At 42.0% G+C, this 21,759-nt stretch overlaps 1 protein-coding gene across 2 annotated transcripts in view; it reads left to right on the top strand.

Moving 5' to 3' along the window:
- Window positions 1-21,759, top strand: part of focad (focadhesin) — a 212,373-nt gene that overhangs the window by 117,223 nt on the left and 73,391 nt on the right. For both annotated transcript variants that reach the window (XM_067983305.1, XM_067983307.1), the window contains exons 22-28: window positions 1,732-1,824; window positions 6,767-6,855; window positions 7,548-7,589; window positions 8,747-8,855; window positions 10,293-10,409; window positions 17,593-17,831; window positions 20,806-20,895. In XM_067983305.1, coding sequence (XP_067839406.1) covers window positions 1,732-1,824; window positions 6,767-6,855; window positions 7,548-7,589; window positions 8,747-8,855; window positions 10,293-10,409; window positions 17,593-17,831; window positions 20,806-20,895 — 779 coding nt within the window. The remainder of the gene's footprint in view (window positions 1-1,731; window positions 1,825-6,766; window positions 6,856-7,547; window positions 7,590-8,746; window positions 8,856-10,292; window positions 10,410-17,592; window positions 17,832-20,805; window positions 20,896-21,759) is intronic.

Here is a 21,759-nt window from a genome sequence, read left to right as displayed (position 1 = left end):
TTGATATGTATTAATGACTTGGGCACAATTTCCAAATTTGCAGACGACACAAAACTTGTAAGGATACTGATAGACTTCAAGAGGATATAGACACTTTGGTGGCATGGGCGGACACATGGCAGATGAAGTTTAACATGGAAAAATGCGAGGTGATGCATTTCAGTAGGAAAAATGAGGAGAGGCAATATAAACTAGAGGGCACAATTCTAAAAGGGGTAGAGGAACATAGGGATCTGGGGGTATATGTGCACAAATCGTTGAAGGTGGCAGGGCAGGTTGAGAAAGCGGTTAAGAAAGCATACGAGGCCATGGACTTTATAAATAGAGGCATAGAGTACAAAAGCAAGGAAGTCATGATGAACCTTTATAAAACACTGGTTCGGCCACAACTGGAGTATTGTGCCCAGTTCTGGGCACCACACTTTAGGAAGGATGTGAAGGCCTTAGAAAGGATGCTGAGGAGATTTCCAGAGATGAGGGACTTAAATTATGTGGATAGATTGGAGAAGCTGGGATTGTTCTCCTTGGAACAGAGAAGATTGAGAGGAGATTTGATAGAGGTATTCAAAATCATGAAGGGTCTAGACAGAATAGATAGAGAGAAACTTTTGCCATTGGTGCAAGGGTCAAGAACCAGAGGGCATAGATTTAAGGTGACATGAGGAAAACTTTTTTACACAGCGAGTGGTTATGATCTGGAATGCACTGCCCGAGGGGATGGTGCAGACAGATTCAATCATGGCTTTCAAAAGGGAACTGGATAAGTACTTGAAACAAAAAAATGTGCAGGGCTACAGGGATAGGGCGGGGCAGTGGGACTAGCTGGATTGCTAATGCATCGAGCCGGCACAGACTCGATGGGCCGAATGGCCTCCTTCCGTGCTGTAACCTTCTATGTTTTTCTGTACAAAATTATCACTGCTCTGGACAAAAAGTCAAAGTCAGAGACTGAATTAGCAAAGGAATACGGTGTTACTCAAGCAGCCATCGGCAAAATCTACAAAGGACAACAGGATTTTGTCTTCAATTGGGTCAGAAGCAGAGATTTCGGAAATGGCCTGAAATGGTTGTGCACTTCTAAACTCAATGATGTTGGAGCAGAACTTCCTGGATGGTTCACGGCAGCGTGCAATAAAAATCTCCCTGGAATTTCAGAACAAATTTTATTGGAAAAAGCTGTCGGAATTGCAGAAGAAGCTCTTTCAGAGAGTCGGCACAGGCATGATGGGCCGAATGGCCTCCTCCTGTGCTGCACATACTATGATACTATGAAATCGGGTTCAGCGATCCCTAAAGTCAACTTGCGATAGATCAAGACATAGAAAAAAGTTCATGCCATAACTTGTAAGAAAATGGTTGAAGAAACCAATGAAGTCACCCCAGAAATGACAAACGAATGGCTTTCCTTAACCTTGCCTGCATTACTTCTTTGGTAAAAGTGAGTGGCCAAAATGTTCCACACTTCCGTGAGCCATTGGCGGTGGAAACAAAAAAAGATTACTCTAATTAGGCACTTCTCTTGCCATTCTTGGATCCCTTGTCAACTCCATTAATAAACTCTGTGACAATCAAAACAGTGAATGTTGAAATTAAGATGAGATTGTTTTTCTACATTATCAAAAAATAAAATTGTGTGCATGGTAATTTCAGATTATTTTCTGTAGATCTTAAATATCAATTATGATATAGTAAAATTTAGTATTTTTCTAATGGTCTCGTCTTTATTTCTAGGTGCCTATTCAACCTTCTGAGTGGCATAAGTCAATTTTGCTGTCCCAGGCATGGCTAGGATTTATGGGTAGAACATACCAGGCGGTTCTGCAGGTAAATATACCAGTTAAAATTCTTGAGCCAGCAATGGATTCCTACCCCATTCCAAAATTAAAAGTTCAAAATTATGGCCAGTAATTATACACGTTAAATTTTACAAAATATTTCAGCAGACAAAATGTTTCTTCAGAGCTGTCCTTCAAACAATATCTCCATTTATTTAGAATGGTGCTGTTCACCTTACCGCGTTTAGATAAATGCCAATCAGACTTTGAAGCCATAGTCTGTAAATTTCAGTGTTTTAAACACATGTGAAATGCATGTGCTTTTTAATGCTGCCTTTATACTCCAGGTACCTATTTTAGAGTGTTCTAAGTTAGCAGTACCCAGTTACAGTGTCACCTTTGTACTGCTGTCAAATCAAAGGAAAATGGAACACTGTGCATGTGTACTTAAACATATACGCAGTGCTCTGATAAACAACATTTTTATTGCTGCAAAAGTATCGTTGTTAATGGTGTAAAAGAACCAAAGATCCTGTTGGCTCTTTACCAACATGAAAAACTTAACGTGGTCCAGTGGGCCACTTGGGATCTTTGTAAGAGATCATGATGAGGTTGCATTTATCCTGTGGGCTTGTGTGAAGCCAAAGTGGTGTGAGATCACCCCCCTGGAGGTGGTCATACGCTCAGCAGCCCAACCTGTACCGGGGCCCTTTAGGCTTCTGTACTACACATCTAACACTGAAATTGCTTTGTAGTAATGCAAAATGTGCAGTAGAAGTAACCTATAATACCTTGCAGACTCGGATGGGATCTGTTCAGTACTTTCTAGAATTATTACCAGAAATATTTGATATCAACTTGTTTATAATTTTACTGGTTCAATTGCCCTGATCCTATTTAGAAGGTTGACATTTTAATTATCAAGCCCTGGACCATTTCTAATATTAGAATTTGGCGCATGTTCGAATTACAGGAATAAATTTTAATTTTTGCACAATGCATCAGTGTGGCTGCAGACAGACTGTACCTCCAGGGTATTGTTCCAGTTAAGCACAGGATATGTGTTAAAACCTAATTTAAATGGATTTATGGCATGATTTCTCCTTCAATATCCTGAAGGAAATTACCTTGTGCAGTGTGACACAAATGCTGCAGCCTCTTCAGTGTAAAAACTTGAAGGAAAATTTCTTAAAAATTGGAGAAAGAAAGCGTACATTCTTTTTCTGTTCAGTTGATAAGTTTGTTTATGAATAGACGAGACTGGTGGTACTCCACCACAGAGTGGGGTATTGTGTGATAGGGTGATCAGGGCATGTGCATCATCTTTACTCAGAATATGCTTGCAATGTAGAACCTTTTCCTTTGCATTGTTTCCCAGAAGATGTGCGCAGTGGCAAAGAGATGAGCTAAGGGAAGTTATTTTGCACTGTAGTGAAATATGTTTATATCACAAAGCTAGAGACGTATTTTGTCACAAAACAATTGCAGCTAAACTTAACCATACAGATCGACTGGAGATGGGAGAAATAAAGAAAAGCACACAGATCTTGGTATTACACCATATTTAAACAGCGGGGGATCTGACTGCATAACATACAAGATATGAAGTTGTAAGTGTACTGTATCTGACCAAGTCAATGATTTCTTTAAATATGGGGCTCGATTTTCGGATGGCGGGGTGGGGGGGGGTGCTCCGAAAATCGGGGATTCCCGGGGCGGGTCCGGTTCCCCAGTGACGCACTTAGATGCGCGCGCAGCCCCCTCATGCGGGACTCCCGCCGGCGGGATCCCACTTAAACCAATTAATTAGATAGTTCAGGTCATTTGCAGACCTGATTTGTAGGATATTTTAGGAGGGGTGGGATTTTCAACTCAACTGAGCGTGTTTCGCGTACTGGGGGAAACACTCCCAGTTGAAATGGACGTGTTGCAGCCACCAGCCTGTGGGGAGTGTAGGGGAACGAGTAAGTGTACTCACTTCGGCTGACCTACTTAGGTCATTGAAGCGCCTCCTGCACTGTATGCAGGTGCGTGATATGTTGGTGGTGCTGGTGACCTCCTCTGCCACCTCGAGCCAGGCCTTCGTGGTGGCAAAGGCAGGCCACTTCCTCCCGTCCACTGGGGAGAAGATCTCTGTCCTCCTCCTCCTCACCCCATCCAGTAGGATCTGGAGTGAGGCATCATTAAACCTGGGAGTAGCCTTCCCCCTAGGATGCTCCATGCTGTAATTTTGGCTCCTTTCTGCAGCATCAGTCAGTGCTGCCCCTTTAAATAGGGCTCCTCCAGCTGACAGCCTATGATGTGGCTGCGCAGTCCGCCCGCTGCACAGCTTTCCAGCACGAAATCCGGAAGCCAAGGTAAGTGCTTTCAATTAGGCTGCGATCGTGTGCAGAGAACCCCGAATTCACTGGGCGCATTACCCACATGCCCAGTCGAACCCCCCCCCCCTTTGCTGCCAATCCGCCTCCCTCCTAAAATCGAGCCCATGGTATCAGACTGGGACCTGTGTCGTAGTCTGTTTAGTCTGGCTAACTACTGTTGTACTTTGGGCAGGAAAGTTACTATAAATGAAGAAAAGGTTAAAATACGTGTTAATTATGTACTACATCATGGAGAGTTACTGTACTTATGCCTCATGATTTATTTGGCATGTTGCCAATTATGGGACATCGATGTTTCAGAGGCTGTGGTATATTATATAATATTTCAAAGTGTTCAACTTTATTTAAATGTTTCTCTTTAGGGATGATTGTGTTCGTAGTTCAATTTGCATTTTCTCTTCTGTTTTCTGAGATTAGACTCTTAAGGAGAGTGGCAGGAGCAGTTGGTAAAATCATCATGCGGTGCTGCTTACGGCTGTCAAAAGTAGTTCCGTGAAAATGCAGTGTTAGACTAGTCTGCAGGCTGTAGCCATTGTATAATTAAGTAACTATTCATTGTACCGAATGTTCTCCAGTTACTTTATTTGTGCTTGCTTTGTATATTTTAATGGTTTGATTTCATTTAGATGAGTTGGGGAAAAAATACCTTAAAATATAGTTTAGAGCTAATAATTGCTTTTCTGCTCCTACTGATTTGCCTAATTTAATGTATGAATTCTCTCCTTCATATTCACTCCATGCTCCACAATGGGCCTGCTTAATTTCCACTCGCAAACCTGTACATTGTCAGAATGTGTATTCCATGGCACTCTGTACACTTTAATCGGTAGTTGTGTTAACTCTTTAAGGACCTTTTACTTTGTTGAATGTATCTTAATATCCTTAATAATTCAGATTTTTCTTTTTTTTTCTCCTTGCCAATTTTCTCTGCTCGCCTCAAGATGTTATGTCCTTTCTGGGGTACGATTCCATGGGTTCCATTCACCCTCTGGTAGCTCCCCCAAGTGGCCTCTATTTATGTTTGGGCCTCAACAGGGTCTTAACAATGGGAGGCCTGACCCAAAGACCATGTGTATTTTCAACAAAGGTTGCTGGCAGTGATCAAGATCCTGTCGTATATCCTGCAGGAACACTGAGGGCAATTGTAGCATCACTGCTGAGATTGGCTAACTCAATACATGCCGGGGGATTGAATTTTGGATATTCCTACGCTGGATAGACTATAAGTAAGCCTTCGAGAGAGCCCAGTTCTGCTTTTTCTGCAGCTGTTTCTAAAAACCCACAGCAGACCTATTTTTGAGATTGTCTGGCCATCCTAGTTCTTTTCTTTATTTTCTGGGTATTATATCAGTAACCGGTACCTGGCCGTAAGCTATTGGTTTATTTAAACCACTTATACCTGTTCTCATGGTGGAATCTACTTGCCAAGACTAGATGTTGTAGGACTTCCTCTTTCCAATGGATAACAATTGAAAATACAGATAGTGGTTTGTGAAGTAAATTCACCATGATTCTGTGATTTAAAAAAAATCATGTTGCAAAACCCTCAAAAGGACTCAACAAATGTTTTGTTGTTTGCTCTGAACTACAGCGATTCATTTCCTTGAGAGACATGAGATTTGACGTTTTCCCTTCAGATTCAGTACATTATACACTTGTTCAAAAAGTTAATATGGTGTGTATGTATAACAGTAAATTTTTCTAATGCAGCAACTCCATAGCAAATAAGTTAAAGCTTGTATAGCTTGTGGTTAACACACAGCCTGTGCTTTTACTTCATTAGTTGATACGTTTGTGTAGAATCAAACTTGGCTGCAGAGCAATTTCGCATTCTGAAGTGTTTTAAAAGCAGCAAAGGCTTCACTTATGCAGACTTTCCATGCCAGTAATTAATCTTAAAAAAAAATAATGGGAGTAGTATTTTCTGAGCCATAACCAATTCAGAGAACATTGGTACACCATTGTGCCACAATAACTGAATGCTCTGGCCCCCAATATTGTCATGTTTTCTTGAGTGAAACACTGCGGAATCCGGGTGTTTTCCTTGAGGGATGAAAATAAGAACAAGGAGGACAGATTACTAGAGCCATGGAGTGGAAGTTCACAGGTGTCATTTAACTCCCACTCTCTATTCTATTGAGCTCCCTTTTTCAGCCAAGCCAATGTCGGGAGGTGCGTAGTGTTTGCTTGTCACCTTCTCCTCCTGGGGACGAAGTTGGAGAAGGGGTCATTCTGGGCTCTGGACCCGAGTTGGGCCATTGGAAAGGTTCTGAGCTGAGGTACGTTGCTTCCGAGGCATGGAAAAACAGTGGCGGAGCCTCGTGTGCACCTCCTTGCTGCCAATTACAGAGTGATATTGGCAAGGCTTAACGACCAGGTTGGTTTCCCTACATTCCCAGCTGGGAAAATGGCACATGCTTAAGAAGGGAGGGTTTTAGGAAATTGTCACATACTGGTTCCTTTTTTAATAGTTGCCTGATTTTAAATTTACTGCAAGCTTATTGCCTCTCTCAGTGTGAACTGATGTATAGTTTCCTCCTGTCTGCGATCACTGATTACTAATGGTTTCATTGTGGGATGGTGTAGTTGATTGATGTCCTTTGTCTATAGGGGAGACAGGCCGAGCTGGAGATGCAGCAGAAACACGGGAAAGATGATCCTGAGGAGCTGCAGTACAAACAGTTTATATCCTGGCTCTGGTCGGAAGAATTTAAAAACTAATTTATATGTATATATTTTGTTTTGTGTATTAAACAGCAATACTCTCTGGTTACATTATAATTGCAATTCAATTTGTCTTATTGTAGAATTCCCAAAAGTAATATTCTTCCTAACAACTTCCAGATAATTCTTTCCGTTTTTATAACAAACTAGCGAACAAGAAAATGCTATTCAGTATAACCCATCATGCTCCATCAGATTGGTTAGTTCTGCAGGATCCCACAACCCGCTATCCATGTTATGATAAATTTATGTTTACTATGGATTTTTTTATGCACCTAGGACCATTTAGTAGTCACTGTTGAGCATGCCCTTTACCTCATTTCTTTTCAAAAGATTTCATGGCTGTCATACTCAACATTTCTTTGAGAGGCTTTAACCGAGCACTGTATTTTCTGCTGTCTGGTCTCTGAAATTGTAAAGCACATGAAGATGAGTTACAAAATAAGATGTTGTCACACATTAGCATATGAGAAATCAGGAGTCACGCTACTTCGAAGATCATGGTCCCAAAATCAGGTTAATAGAATGGTATACGTAGTAGTGTTGGGAAAAGAAAGAACAGCCTACTTTATTTTGAAAGAATATTTTTGACAGTTCAAAAAGTAACCACGTAGTGAATGGTTAATAAAATATGAATTATTTTAACCCTGTTGTTTCTCTTTAACAGGGTCAGGGACCTGCTGACTGATGTAGTTAAATCAGCATCAAAGTAAGTAATGCTCGTGATATTTAAGCACTAATGTGCCCTATTGGATTTTTGTGCTCTTTTGTCACTCTCCTTAAGTAAGCCTCCTTTACACAGGAGACTCGATTTCTGGATGAATCGGGTGTTTCTATAAAGAGGTAATGTTGCCTAAAAGACCCCTTTTAAAAATCAAATAGTTACAAAGAATTGTATTTAAATTTAACATTCATTTTTCTGTCAGTTTCTGTGTGCCTACTTTGATTTTTGTAGATTTTTTTGTTTCTTTTCAAAAGTGCGTACCAGTGATGTCGCTGGAGGAATTGGCTTGGAGAAGATAATGATCTAGACAGCAGGGCATGCATTAATGTGCACTGTTGAAATGACATGATCACTGAGGCACCTTTTGACTGAATGATTGCTTCAAGTTAAGATTTCAAAATTAATGATATATCTTTGTAACTTTTTTTTGATTTAAGAAATAAAGTCCTCACAGTGCACCTTTCTCTTTTAAAGTTTCCTAGATAACTAAAATATTTTATTCCAGGAAACTGGTTGAACATTGCTCAGAGGTGAATATTGGTATATTGGTATAATGCAACACAGGAATATCTAAATATCAGTTCTAATTGGTGGATAGATGACTAAATTTATGTATTTCTACATTGAGCAATTATTGTCAACATCAAGCAATCCCAGTTCAGTTATCCCATGGGTCCTGGTGCAGAAGGCGCTCTCTGCATTATCTGAACAATGTATCTTAACCATAATCCCTTACTGCACAAATGTGAAATAATCATTTCCTAGTCATTCCTATAATCTCTGAGTAAAATGGTTGAATTGCAAAACATTCTGTTCAGTGGATTCAAAGCCAGTAGGAACTTAATTGTAAACTGCCTGAACATACTTCACATAGGACTCTTAGAGCTGGTGCAGAGAGGAGGCTTTCACTCCTTCAGTCTGGATAGATACAGATCATGGTGTTAGAGGTGAAAGAATAATGTGCTGACCAACTGCACCACACGGTCCTCAGTTTGTCTGTTTTTTAAAGTGGAAATTTAAAAAAAAATGTTTTCATAAGTTTCATGATGACTGAAAGTGTGATGGTTTTTGTTGCTGTATGATGTAGTAGCTTAAAAAATCAGTCTTGTGCATTTCCTGTTGATCTTCTGTTTGGTTAACAGGGACAGCCCTGTGGTGCAGGGAAATTCCATCCTGGCTTTGACTGGGCTTGCTGTATCAGTGGCCAAATATGAAAGTAGCCTGCCATCAGAACCCAATGATGCACCTGAAGTAGGTTTACTGCATGATTTGTTTTGTAAACTATTTTCATTTCTTTCTTCTTGTACCACACATGCCAGCGGTCAGCGTTTGGGGATACAGTGTGCCAGCGTTTTGTGACAAAAATCAGTGCAGTTGGTCCTCCTCTGCCTCTTGTTCCCACTGCTCCCAAGTCCTAGAAAGCATTCCTGCCTACAGTGTACAAAGGCAGCAGTCATGCTGAGGAGTGAGAGGGACAGATTTTGCTGTCAAAATAACAGTGAGGGTAATGGTGCTCGCCATTATTTATACATAAATTGTACAGCAACTTCAGGTGAGGAGCTACTAGTTTCAGGTAAGAGTTGGTGGGGAGTAGTGGCTAGTAAGGTGAGGGTGGAATGAATAGCAAAGGAATGGGACTGAATGGATGGCAAAGGGAAGGGGAAATGGATGGCAGTGGGAGAATGTATTGCGAGGGGAGGGAAGGAATGGATGATGTTGGAAGCAGGAGAATGGGAGTTGGGGGGATGGATTGGATGGGAAGGGAGGATGGATAGCAGTGAGGGAAGGAGAAAATTGATGACAAGGGGAATGGAGAGAATGGATGACATGGGGAGAGAGAAACTAGATAGCCTTGGGAGTGGAGGGCGAAATGGTCATAGGGGAAGAGAGAGAATAGACAATATCGATATTGCAGATTTGATGGAGAAGATCTATAAAGGCAGAATCAGACATACCCTGCAGGTCTTAAAAAAGACATGTAACTTTGAAGCAGTTGAACAATTGGTCTTATTTACTGTGTTGTTATTTTATAAGGATGTGCTCTGCTGTCACATCTGTCAGACTGATCAAGATTTTAATTGTTGCTGCTTAGACCTGGTGTCCAGTCTTCATGAAGTATAAATATAAGGACATGGGAATAATCTCAGGGTATAAATGTACTGAATTAAATAGTTTATAGTTAGTTTGGAAATAACAGGAGAACAAAAATCTGTAGTGTTATACAATTAATTAATTAGCTATCATTGCACTCAAACCAATTAAATGGTAGAGGAGTTTCAGAAAGTCATGATTTTAATCGAGAAAGTAACTTTTCACTAGGAGCAAAGGAGGAAAAATTTTGATTCAAGCTTACTTACAGTATTTTCTTTTTTGTAGTACAGTGAAAACTCAGTTTATTCAAACTGACAGGTAGACAATAAAACCACCCTGATAAAGGAGAACATACTTTTGATTTAGTATAATGTATATGTATCTTACACTGGAGAAAAACTCTAAGTTACTTGTTGGCAAACTTGGATAAAGGTCTTATGTTTTACAAGCATCTTCTCAAACTTCTGTATGTACTGGTAACTGTCTCCTCAGAGCAGCTGATATTGTCAGAAAAACGCAAAGAAATGGAAGAATAGACACTGGATAATTTATGTATTTTTTGTCCACTGGTCACACTCTCATTTATTATCTGTACAGATTGGGGCTGAGATTTTACCAACACAGCACTGGATATCTATGGTGGTGGAGACGCTGCTGAGCATTGTTGACAGCCGCTATCGTCCAAAGGGGCGTATCTTCCCGTGGTTCCAACATGTAAGTTTTCTTTCTTAGTCAGACAGTAATGAGCCAGATTTTGCTGTCAAAATAACGGTGAGACTATTGGAGCTTATCATTATGCGTAAATGGTACAGCAAGTTCAGGCGAGGAGCAGATGTGCGGTTAAATGCCAATATCCTAAAGTTGCTGTCCAAGTTGCGCCGTTCCGCTGTTAGCTTTGTAAAAACAGTATCTCGTTGTCTGCCACACCATTGACATGCATTGAGTGGCGTGAAGTTGCTGTATTTGCTTGGTGGATATGAACTAAATGCGCCATAGAAGGTCCAGTCTTGTCATTACAAGTGTAAGTACCCTTTTAACGACGTGATAATTGTTAATTACTGCCAATCAATCTCTGACACTGAAAATTAACTATAACAAGCCTGGAGTCTCATTCCTTAAGGTATTAATTGTTGGAGATTTTTAAAATGTCAAATATAAATTGTTGACTTTTTTCTTTCTGCCTCTTTTTTTCTCTCTCTCTTAATCCAATCTTTCTTTTCCTCTCTATTTCTCTTTCTGTACCTGGTTTGACATTGAATTCAGCCACTCTAATTTACACTTCCTTCTCAGTCCTTCTGCTGTTTATTTCTCAATCCTTCAATCTGATTGGTTAAAGAGATACACAGTTGCTTGCCCTGTTTCCCTCGCTGCACCGTTATCAACTTGCACTTTCAGTAACTTAGTGGGTAAAAATGTTTTGAGCTGAAATACTTAACTAGAGGAGAGCTATTTTGAGTGAGTTAAAAAGGGATCTTGCCCTGGTGAATTGGAATTAAAAATTGGTAGGCAAAACAGTAATTGAAAAACGGGCGGCATTCAAGGAGGAGATGGTTTGGGTACAGAATAGACACGTTCCCACTAGGGGGAGAGGAAGGAAACCCAAAGGTAGAGCTCCCTGGATGACTAAAGATATAGAGATTAAAATGAAACAGAAAAGGAGGTTTATGACAAGTGTAGGGCTCAGAATACAGTAGAGAACCATGCCAAATATAGAAAGTACAAAGGGAATGAGAGGGGCAAAGAGAGAGTATGAGAATAGATTAGCGGCTAACATAAAAGGTCGTTTATAAACATAAATACTAAAAGGGTAGTTGAAGGAGAAGTGGGGCCGATTAGGGACAAAAAAGATCTTCTTGTGGTGGCAGAAGGTATGGCTGAGGTACTAAATGAATTCTTCGCATCGGTCTTCACTAGAGAAGAGGATGCTGCCAATGTAACAGTAAAGGAGGAGGTAGGAGCGATATTGGATCGGATAAAAATAGATAAAGAAGAAGTACTTAAAAGTTTGGCAGTACTCAAAGTAGAAAAGTTATCCGGTCCGGATGGGATGCATCCTGGGTTACTGAGGGAAGTAAGGGTAGAAATTGCGGAGGCTCTGGCCACAATCTTCCAATCCGCCTCAGATATGGGGGCAGTGGCAGAGGGCTGGAGAATTGCAAATGTTACACCCCTGTTTAAAAAAGGGGAGAGGGATAAACCCGGCAATTAGAATCATAGGAAGTTACGGCACAGAAGGAGGCCATTCGGCCTATCGTGTCCGTGCCGGCCGAAAAAGAGCTATCCCGCTTAATCCCACTTTCCAGCACTTAGTCCATAACCCTGTAGGTTACGGCACTTCAAGTGCACATCCAAGTACCTTTTTAAATGAGTTGAGCTTTTCTGCCTCTACCACCCTTTCAGGCAATGAGTTCCAGACCCCTGCTACCCTATGGGTGAAAAAAATTCTCCTCAGCTCCCTGCTAATCCATCCACCAATTACTTTAAATCTATGCCCCCTGGTCACTGACACCTCCCCCTTCAGAATGTTCTGCAGCCTCTCAGTGACATCCTTGACCCTGGCATCAGGGAGGCAACATACCATCCTGGAATCACGTCTGCGGCTGCAGAAATGCCTGTCTGTTCCCCTAACTATAGAAACCCCAATCACTATTGCTCTCCTGAACTTTCTCCTTCCCTTGTACAACTGAGCCACCCATGGTGCTGTGGACTTGGCTCTGGCTACATTCCTCAGAGGAACCCTTTCCCTCACCAGTATGGTTAGAGAGTGAGATGCCCTCAGGGGACTCCTGCACTACCTGCCAGGTCCTCCTTGCCTGTCCGGCGGTCACCCAGTCCCTCTCTGCCTGCGCACTCCTAAGCTGCGGGTGACCACCTCCTGAAACGTGCTATCCACGTAGCTCTCTGCCTCGTGGATACATTGCAGTGACGCCAGCTGCTGCTCAAGCTCCGAAACCCGGAGCTCGAGCTCCTCCAGTAAATGACACTTCCTGCACATGTGGCTGTTCATGACACGAGAAGCAGCCTGGAGTTCCCACATGGTACAGGATGTGCATTCGACGGGTCTGAGCTGCCCTGCTATGCCTCGATTTATTAGATTACCACTAAGCTTACAAGAAACAAAAAAACCCACTCACCGGCTACTCACCAATCAGCTCCTTCCCATGTGCTGATGAGATGTTAGGTTTTTTTTCTTTTACCTCCTTGCCCACTCGTCCTTTTATTCTCTCTCTCTTTCTCTCTCTCTCTGCTGGTCTTGGGCCACTCTCGCCACTGCTCCTTTTATCCCCGCTATCTCTCTCTGCCTTTCATGCTGGTCTTGGGCCTCTCTCGCCACTGCTCCTCCTTTTATCTCAGCTCTCCCCCTCTCGTGCTGGTCTCGGGCCTCTCCCGCTGCTGCTGCTCTTACCCCCACACTCTCTCTCTATCTATCTTCCTCCCTCTCTCTCTCTCCTCCTCTCTCTCTCACTTTGCTCTCGTGTTGGTCTCGGGCCTCTCTTGCCACCGCTCCTCCTTCTATTACAGGCCAGTCAGCTTTTTAGAGACACTAATAGGGACAAAATTAATTGGCACTTGGAAAAGCATGGGCTAATAAATGAAAGTCAGCACGGATTTGTTAAAGGAAAATTGTATTTGACTAACTTGATTGAGTTCTTCGATGAAGTACCGGAGAGGGTTGATGATGGTAGTGCGGTTGATGTTGCGTATATGAACTTTCAAAAGGCATTTGGTAAAGTACCACATAATAGACTTGTAAGTGAAATTAAAGCCCATGGGATTTAAGGGACAGTGGCAGCCTGGATACAAAATTGACTAAGGGACAGAAAGCAGAGAGTAGTGATGAACAGTTGTTTTTCTGACTGGAGGGACTGGAGGTGTTGCCCAGGGGTTGGTATTAGGACCATTGCTCTTTTTGATATATCTTAACAACCTGGACTAGGGTATACAGGGTACAATTTCAAAGTTTGTAGATGACACGAAACTCAGGAATGTAGTAAACAATATGGAGGATAGTAACAGACTTCAGAAGGACGTAGACAGACTGGTGAAATGGGTAGACACGTGGCAGATGAAATTTAATGCAGAGAAGTGTGAAGTGATTCATTTTGGTAGGAAGAATGAGGAGAGGCAATATAAACGAAATGGTACAATTTTAAAGGTTGTGCAGGAACAGAGAGACCTGGGGTATATGTACACAAATCTTTGAAGGTGTCAGGACAAGTTGAGAAAGCGGTTAGAAAAGCATATGGGATCCTGTGTTCTGTTAATAGAGGCATAGAGAACAAAAACGAGGAAGCTATGCTAAACCTTTATAAAACACTGGTTAGACCTCAGCTGGAGTATTATGTTCAATTCTGGGCACCACACTTTAGGAAGGATGTCAAGGCCCTAGAAAGGGTACAGAAGAGATTTATTAGAATGGTACCAGGGATGAGGGACTTCAGTTATGCAGAGACATATGTTCTCCTTAGAGCAGAGAAGGTTAAGAGGAGATATGATCGAGGTTGTCAAAATCATGAACGGTTTTGATGAAGTAAATAAGGAGAAACTGTTTCTAGTGGCAGAAGGGTTGGTAACCAGCGGACACAGATTTAAGGTGATTGGTAAAAGAACCAGAGGAGACATGAGGAAACATTTTTTTACGCAGTGAGTTATGATCTGGAATGCACTGCCTGAAAGGATAGTGGAACCAGATTCAATAGGGAATTGGATAAACACGTGAAGGGCCATGGAGAAAGAGCAGGGGAGCGGGACTAATTGGATAGCTCTTTCAAAGAGCCGGCACAGGCACGATGGGCTGAGTGGCCTCCTTCTATGTTGTAACATACTATGATACTATGAAGGGTGCAGCGGCAAGTCTAATTAACGGTAGATGCCATTAAATGCCTTGTTACAGCAAAATCTGGCCCCAATGTATTTGCACACCTAAGCAAACGGGCACAAGGATGAGGGTTGCATAACATTTCAGGCTTTTGTTTGTTTGACATTTTTATAGCAAAATAATGGTAATGTGGGTACCTTTCTGAATTAGTGAGTAGAAGGAAGAGCAAAATACTTGGAGACCATATAATTCAAGAACAAGTCGCAACTAAAAGTGGGCCTTTAACTGAGTGAGAAAGCAGGCAGTTTAAAGCTGCAATGCCATAACTATATGGAAGAGACAGTATTCCTGTACAAACATCATCTGAATTCACAAGCATTCAACTAAAAAATGAATACATCACCAGTGTCAAAATAATGAGGTATTTTTGTGGCTATTCCTTTAAATCCAGTCACAGTACCTAAGTAGTTTAAAAAAAACAAATGCAATTCAGGTTCTTTTACTATAGGATACCCACATTTTTGGAGCTGGACCAGATACATGTGGCAAAACCAGAGAGTGGGCTGCATATGATTACACAATGTGACCACGCCCCCCCAGTATACAAAATTGAGACTCCTTACACACAAAAGGACGAGACTTTCAGAAATTCAAAAGTAAGACCCCTCAAGTACACCAAAATGAGAGTGCAAACGTGTGACCACCATTGCATTTCCTTCATTTCCCTTCATGCCATGGATAGTTTAAAAGTAAAGAATAGTTAGAGTGAAACCCTTATTGGCTCTGCATTACCGTGAGTACAGGCAGGGAGTTGTGCAGGGAGCCATCGGTCAAAATTTGTATCTGAGCACAAACATTCAGTTGTATGTCTGTTTGTTGAAAAATAATGATTATTTGATTAGGGTCTCCTGGTCCTGGAGGTAAATTGCTTGATTAGTTCATGCAGGGTATCCACTCTAACATTTAGATAACGAGGGAAACAGCTTATACAAGTATGTTCTTCCAAATAGGTTCGTCATATTTCACAAGATGTCCCTCATATTCTGGATTATCTCCAGCTTGTTTAGCATTAATTTAAAATCAAGTTCTGTTTTGGACATTTCAGTCCTTCATGTCCTGTTTGTGTTTGTTTTGTTAGAGAATCACTTGTTTGTATCCTGTTTGATGCAAGCTATTTAGAAATATGCCTAGTTAGGCCTCATTAGTTCCCAACTGAGAGTTTAATTTAGTTATTCACAAGTTAATGTATCCACTGTTCAAACCTCTTTGCATGTGTGAGTTTTAAGTTCCTCAACACATGGAAAACTGTGGTTAGTTTTTCTTTTGGCACTGAGTTAGTGAACTGAAAGCCTTACTGTCGATCAGCTGCCTTTGACATTCTGATTGGGAGGTGTTTAGGAATTGCCTAGAGTTTTTAACCTTAGGTCAGTTCCCAGTTTCATTTCGGTCAAAAAATTGTTCTTGCATCATCTGATCCATTTTCACATAATTTGGACTGGTACATAATTTCCATTATGCAGATATTCACATCCCAACTTAGTTCCGGGGAAGTGGGGAGAGCACGGTGTATGGCAAAAGTGGCCAGGGAACGCGTTGAGGCCGGGGACGCGGAGGTCCTGCCGAATTTAACGGCAGCACCTCATTATAATTTTTTTCTTCCGTTTCCCGCCTGACAGCCGGCCAAATTGATAGGCTGGCCGGCTGCTAGGCGGTAAAATCAGCTGCAGTAGGTCCCCGGCAATCGTGAGGGGGAAAGGCCGGAGATCAGGGCTTGGTGGTGGGTGGGGGGGGGAAGAGAGAGCCCTTGGAAGCCCGCTCAGCAACTGTTAAGTTTAAATCAGGCTCCCAATTGCACAGTGGGAGCCTGATTTACATATGCTAATGAAATGTCCCGCCCCTCCACAGCGGGGCACTCGCACGGCACGAAATCCACCACCGTGAAAATGGCGGCAGGCATGTGCATGGTGGGTTGGGAAACGTTGCCCATTTTTTCATTTTAACCTCTCTCCCATCTGTTGTAGGGGGGTTAATATCGAGGCCATTAAGTTTCTCACACAAGGAAATTTAGGCATTTTCAATAATGAATGAAAACTTGGATTTATATAGCACCTTATTAGGTCCGGAGAACATCCGAAAGTGCTTTAAAACCAATGGATTACTTTTTGAAGTGTAGTCACTGTTAGTATCTAGGCAAATGTGGCAGCTAATTTGCACACAGCAAGTTGCCACAGATAGCAAATTAAATGGATGACCAGATAATCTGTTTTTAGTGGTATTGGTTAAGGGATTGACCAGGACACTGGGAGAACTCCCTGCTCTTTTTAAAATATTGCCATGAAATCTTTTATTTCTCCCTGAACATTGAGACAGGGCTTTGGTTTGACTTCTCATCAAAAATACAGCACCTCCGATAAGGCTGCCCTCCTTTAGTACTGATGTGGAGATGCCGGTGATGGACTGGGGTTGACAATTGTAAACAATTTTACAACACCAAGTTATAGTCCAACAATTTTTAATCCTTTAGTACTGCACTGAAGTGTCAGCCTAGATTATGTACTCATGTTTTGACTCAAACGCAAAGGAGCTACCAGCTGAGCTAAGCTAATCTATTGTTTGAGGGGACATCACCACTCTTGTGTACTTTCTATTTAGCAGAGACCTTGGTTCCTTGATTCTCATCTTAGCTCGGGAGTGGTACTTGGTACAAGAGAACCTCAGGAAGGAGAAGTAGTGTCATAAATGGTAGTATTTGGCTATTGGGAGAGATCAGGACACTGGAATTAGTTTTGGATTGCTCCAGCATTGAACCAGCGCAGATGGGATAATGGCCTCCTTCTGGTCTATGAACTTCTATGGTTCTGTGTTGGGAGTGTGATATTTACTGCAATGATACCTTTACAACAAGAACTTGCAATTATATAATGTCTTTGATGCAGAAAAACGTCCCAAGGCTCTTCGCAGAGGCATAATCAGACAAAAATGGCCACCCAGCCAAAGAAGGGGGTCTTACTCAATGAAATGTTGAAGAGAGCAGTCTTTAATGTATGAATCACTAATTTTGTTTTATGGGTTTCACAGAAATCTTACTCTGGTGAGAACACGGCCAGTGCCATCGCTCGCTCCTGTGCTGCCACTGCTGTGACACTTCTTGTACCTGTTTTTATCACATCACGCAAAGAGAGCATTGAGGAGGTCCTGAGCATTCTCACTGCAGGTTTACCAGGAAAACCAAATGCCGACGAGTCTCAAGCTGTTCAGTTTCACACAGGACTGGCCATGGGAATGTTCCTGTCCCGCTTATATGAGGAACGAATGAAGTAACTATTCACTCTTTCCACCATTCACAAGGGCGTACAGTGGGCATGAATTTGGGTGGGGGGAGGGGGTTGGCGGTGGCGGAAGTTTTTCAGGTGTGAAACCCAGAAGTAAAGTTGGCGGGTCGGAATGTGCGATTGCAACCTAATTGAATGCTAAAACTTTTACTTCCGGTTTTCGTGCTTGGCAGCCAACCTGATTGACAGGCTGCAAGATTGAGAAGATTGTGGGACGAGGCTGTGGAGGGCATCAGGAGCAGAGTTGTTGATTGGAGGTAGAGTCTTGGACATCGGTGGGAGGGTTTGACATCGGGGGTGGGGGGTGGCCTCCGATCGTGGCAGGTAAGCTTGTGAGGTCTGGAGGAAACACTCCTGCTCCTCCTGGCCGACAAGCAGTGCAATAAAGGCACTCACCTGATGAACCGGCCCTTCTCGCCTCCTTTTCACTGGCGAGAATCAGAAACCCAGGCTGGAGAAGTTAAATTTGAACTTGCGTTAAATTCAATTTTTAAAAAAAAAGGTCCTCGACGTCTCATAACGACGTTAATTGCACCGCTAATGATTCCCCGCCGGCACTAATTGGGGACGCCACGTCGACAAGTACGTTCCGCACCCACATCCAAACGCGCCCACGTTAAACCCGGAAGTGGGTGCGATCAAAAAAAACTTCGATTTTCACCTCCCACCCGCCGCCAACCCACCCGTTCTTGGGGTTTAAAATTCTCCCCAATATTCCAGAATTTGGCAGTGGTTCACCAGGAGTTTTGTTGTGCAGGAGGACTGGTTGTAAATAAGAGAGGTTTTTTTCCAACATGTTGTTGGTATGATAGTCTAACGATATATTAGTGTACTAAAACCTTATGCCACAGAGGGGTGGGGGCTTGTTTTTGCTTTGGCAGTTCCTCACTCTTCAGTTTCCAATTGCAAATGAACCATTAAAGACAAATACCCACAGAGTGTAATGAAAAATTGTACAATGAGCTAAGGCACTCCTTTCTCAGCCTGCTCGCCAATGACATGACTATGTGCTAGTCCTCTCCAGAGACTGAATAATGCGTGGATCAATCGGGGACGAAGAATTTCAAAAGAGGGTAGGAATATACTTTCTAAGATATATTTATCTTGTATGAAAACCCATATAAGATTACAAATTTTAACACCAGATGGAAAGCTGTGTGGATTGAAGAGCTTCTCCTATTGGCTCGAAGATCATGAATCTGTATATTGTCATAATTGAAAAGTGACTGGTTTTAAGAAGTAGTTGGTACATTCTGTGTCTCCTTATCTAAGGAAGGATATACTTGCCTTAGAGGCGGTGCAACGAAGGTTCACTAGATTAATTCCTGGGATGAGAGGGTTGTCCTATGAGGAGAGATTAAGTAGAATGAGCCTATACTCTCTGGAGTTTAGAAGAATGAGCGGTGATCTCATTGAAACATAAAAGATTTTGAGGGAGCTTGACAGGGTAGATGCTGAGATGTTGTTTCCCCTGGCTGGAGAGTCTAGAACTAGAGGGCATAGTCGCAGGATAAGGGGTCGGTCATTTAAGACTGAGATGAGGAGGAATTTCTTCACTCAGAGGATTGTGAATCTTTGGAATTCTCTACCCAGAGGGCTGAGAGTGCTGAGTCATTGAGTATATTCAAGACTGAGATAGATAGATTTTTGGACTCTGAGGGAATCAATGGATTTGGGGATCGGGCAGGAAAGTGGAGTTGAGGTTGAAGATCAGCCATGATCTTATTGAATGGCGGAGCAGGCTTGTGGGACCATATGGCCTACTCCTGCTCCTATTTCAAATGTTGTTATCTAGCTGACTTCAGAGCATCGAAAGTGTTGAGCCTGATTCTCATCTTTGTTGGGGAGTGGTACCTGGTACAAAAGCATCTCGGAAAGGAGAAGCAACCTCACAAATGGTAGAATTTGGCTATGGGGAGACATCAGGAGATTGGGATTAGTTTTGGATTGCTACAGCAAAGATTCAACACAGACACAATTGGCTGAATGTCCTCCTTCCATGAAGTAAACGTCTGTGGTTCTGTATTCGGAGGTGATAGGTACTGCAATGGTACCTTTACAACAACAACACAACTTGCATTTATATAGCACCATCCCAAGGCGCTTCACAGAGGTATAATCAGACAAAAATGGATGCCGAGCCAGAGAAGGAAATTTTACTCAATGAAACGAAGAAAAGAGCAATCTTTAATGTTTGAATCACTGATTTTGTTTTTTGGGAGGGATGAAACAGAGAGAAAAATTGTTTCTTATTACCACAGGATTCCAGGTGAGAATCAGGAGAATCGACAGGATTTTAGATATTTATCACTCTTTTGTACGGCAGTGTCTATAACCATGACAGTATGATGTGGGAGTGAGAACTGCTTACCTACCCTTGTGTCGTTTGAGCTGCAATTCAGGTGGAAAGATTTAATAACCTCAGCAGAGCTATTACTTGGTGCTCTTTGAAGTCATTGCAATTTCAAATTAAAACATCAATCTTGGTTTAAAGCAAATAGAAAGAGAAGTGAAGATCAAAAACATGTGACTGTTACAGTAACTGGGAAAATGCAGATAAAATAAATCTTCAAAATGTAGTTCTGAAAATCAGCAAGAAATTAACATCTTATATGCACAACATCTCTGTAAAGGCAGTTCCCCTATGGGAGTATTGTAGGCAAAGTATTCAATAAGGCATGCATGTACTGGAAGTTGAGATGAAACAGAAGTGATGTAGACAAGAGCAACCATTTAGAGTCAGAGTTGATTTTGAACTCTGAATGCTTCTCGCCCACTACCCCCCCCCCCACCCCCACCCCCGGGCCTGTCAACATTTATCTAGGCCCAATTGGGGTTTACAAGCACAGCAGCACTACTACAAACTATTTCATGCCTGAATTTATAAACTATACAAAATCAGTTCTTGAGCATGAGGTGATATATGTAAATTTAATGTCACGTATCATCTTTTTTGCAGTGATGTCTCAGGGCAGAAGATGAATTTGCTGCTCATGAAGTCCCTTGATGCACTGGAAAAATGTTGCTTTGATACTAGCTTGGAATACAAGTACGTTTTGATTAGCATTTTTTTTCAACTTGCCTTAAGGAAATGTCTTCAAATCTGTTAGTGATAATGAACATGTCAGATAGATGAATAAATTCTTTACAAGATAAATTCAAGACATTTATAATTCTTTGTTTATGCATTCTGACAACTCAATGTGGAGACAACCAGTTCAAACCATGCTTGTTCTCTTTTAAAGACAATGCGTTCAGAAAATAAGTCCCGAATATAAATAGATGTATTCCACAATTATGTAAAGTGCAAAGTGTTTCATGAGATGATAATCTAGATGCACAATTTTACCTGTGGCAGGTGGTTGTGAATTTATCAGCAATTTTCTTGTTGCTGGCAGTACTAAAATTGTAGTCTCGTATTTATGCCAATTTAATGTACCATAGAGGGCATTTAGCTTGGCTGCCACTGAGCAAAGAAGTTTCAGCTTACTTATGCAGCAAGTAGATTGATTTTATAATGCTTGTATAGAAATAGGAGGATAGGGCAGATGAATGCGTGGCTGGAGAGATGGTGCAGGAGGGAGAGTTTTAGATTCCTGGGGCATTGGGACCAGTTCTGGGGGAAGTGGGACCTGTGCAGGCCAGACGGGTTGCATCTCAACAGAGCTGGGACCAATGTCCTCACGGGAAGGTTTGCTAGTGCTGTGGGGGAGGATTTAAACTAATTTGGCAGGGGGGTGGGCACCAGGATGTAGCATTGGAAAGGAGAAACAAGGTGCACAAAGCATTGGGAGAGAAAGATAGCACTAAAGTAAAAAATAGTACGCTATTAGGTGGATTCAGATTAAGAGAGAATACAAGAAGGTCTAAGATAGATTTACAGTGCATGTGTGTAAACGCACAAAGTGTGGTA

Source organism: Heptranchias perlo, chromosome 4 (assembly GCF_035084215.1).
Source record: "Heptranchias perlo isolate sHepPer1 chromosome 4, sHepPer1.hap1, whole genome shotgun sequence".
Lineage (NCBI taxonomy): Eukaryota > Metazoa > Chordata > Chondrichthyes > Hexanchiformes > Hexanchidae > Heptranchias > Heptranchias perlo.
The sequence above is the reverse complement of the archived record's forward strand: the minus strand, read 5'-3'. Positions and strand labels throughout refer to the sequence as shown.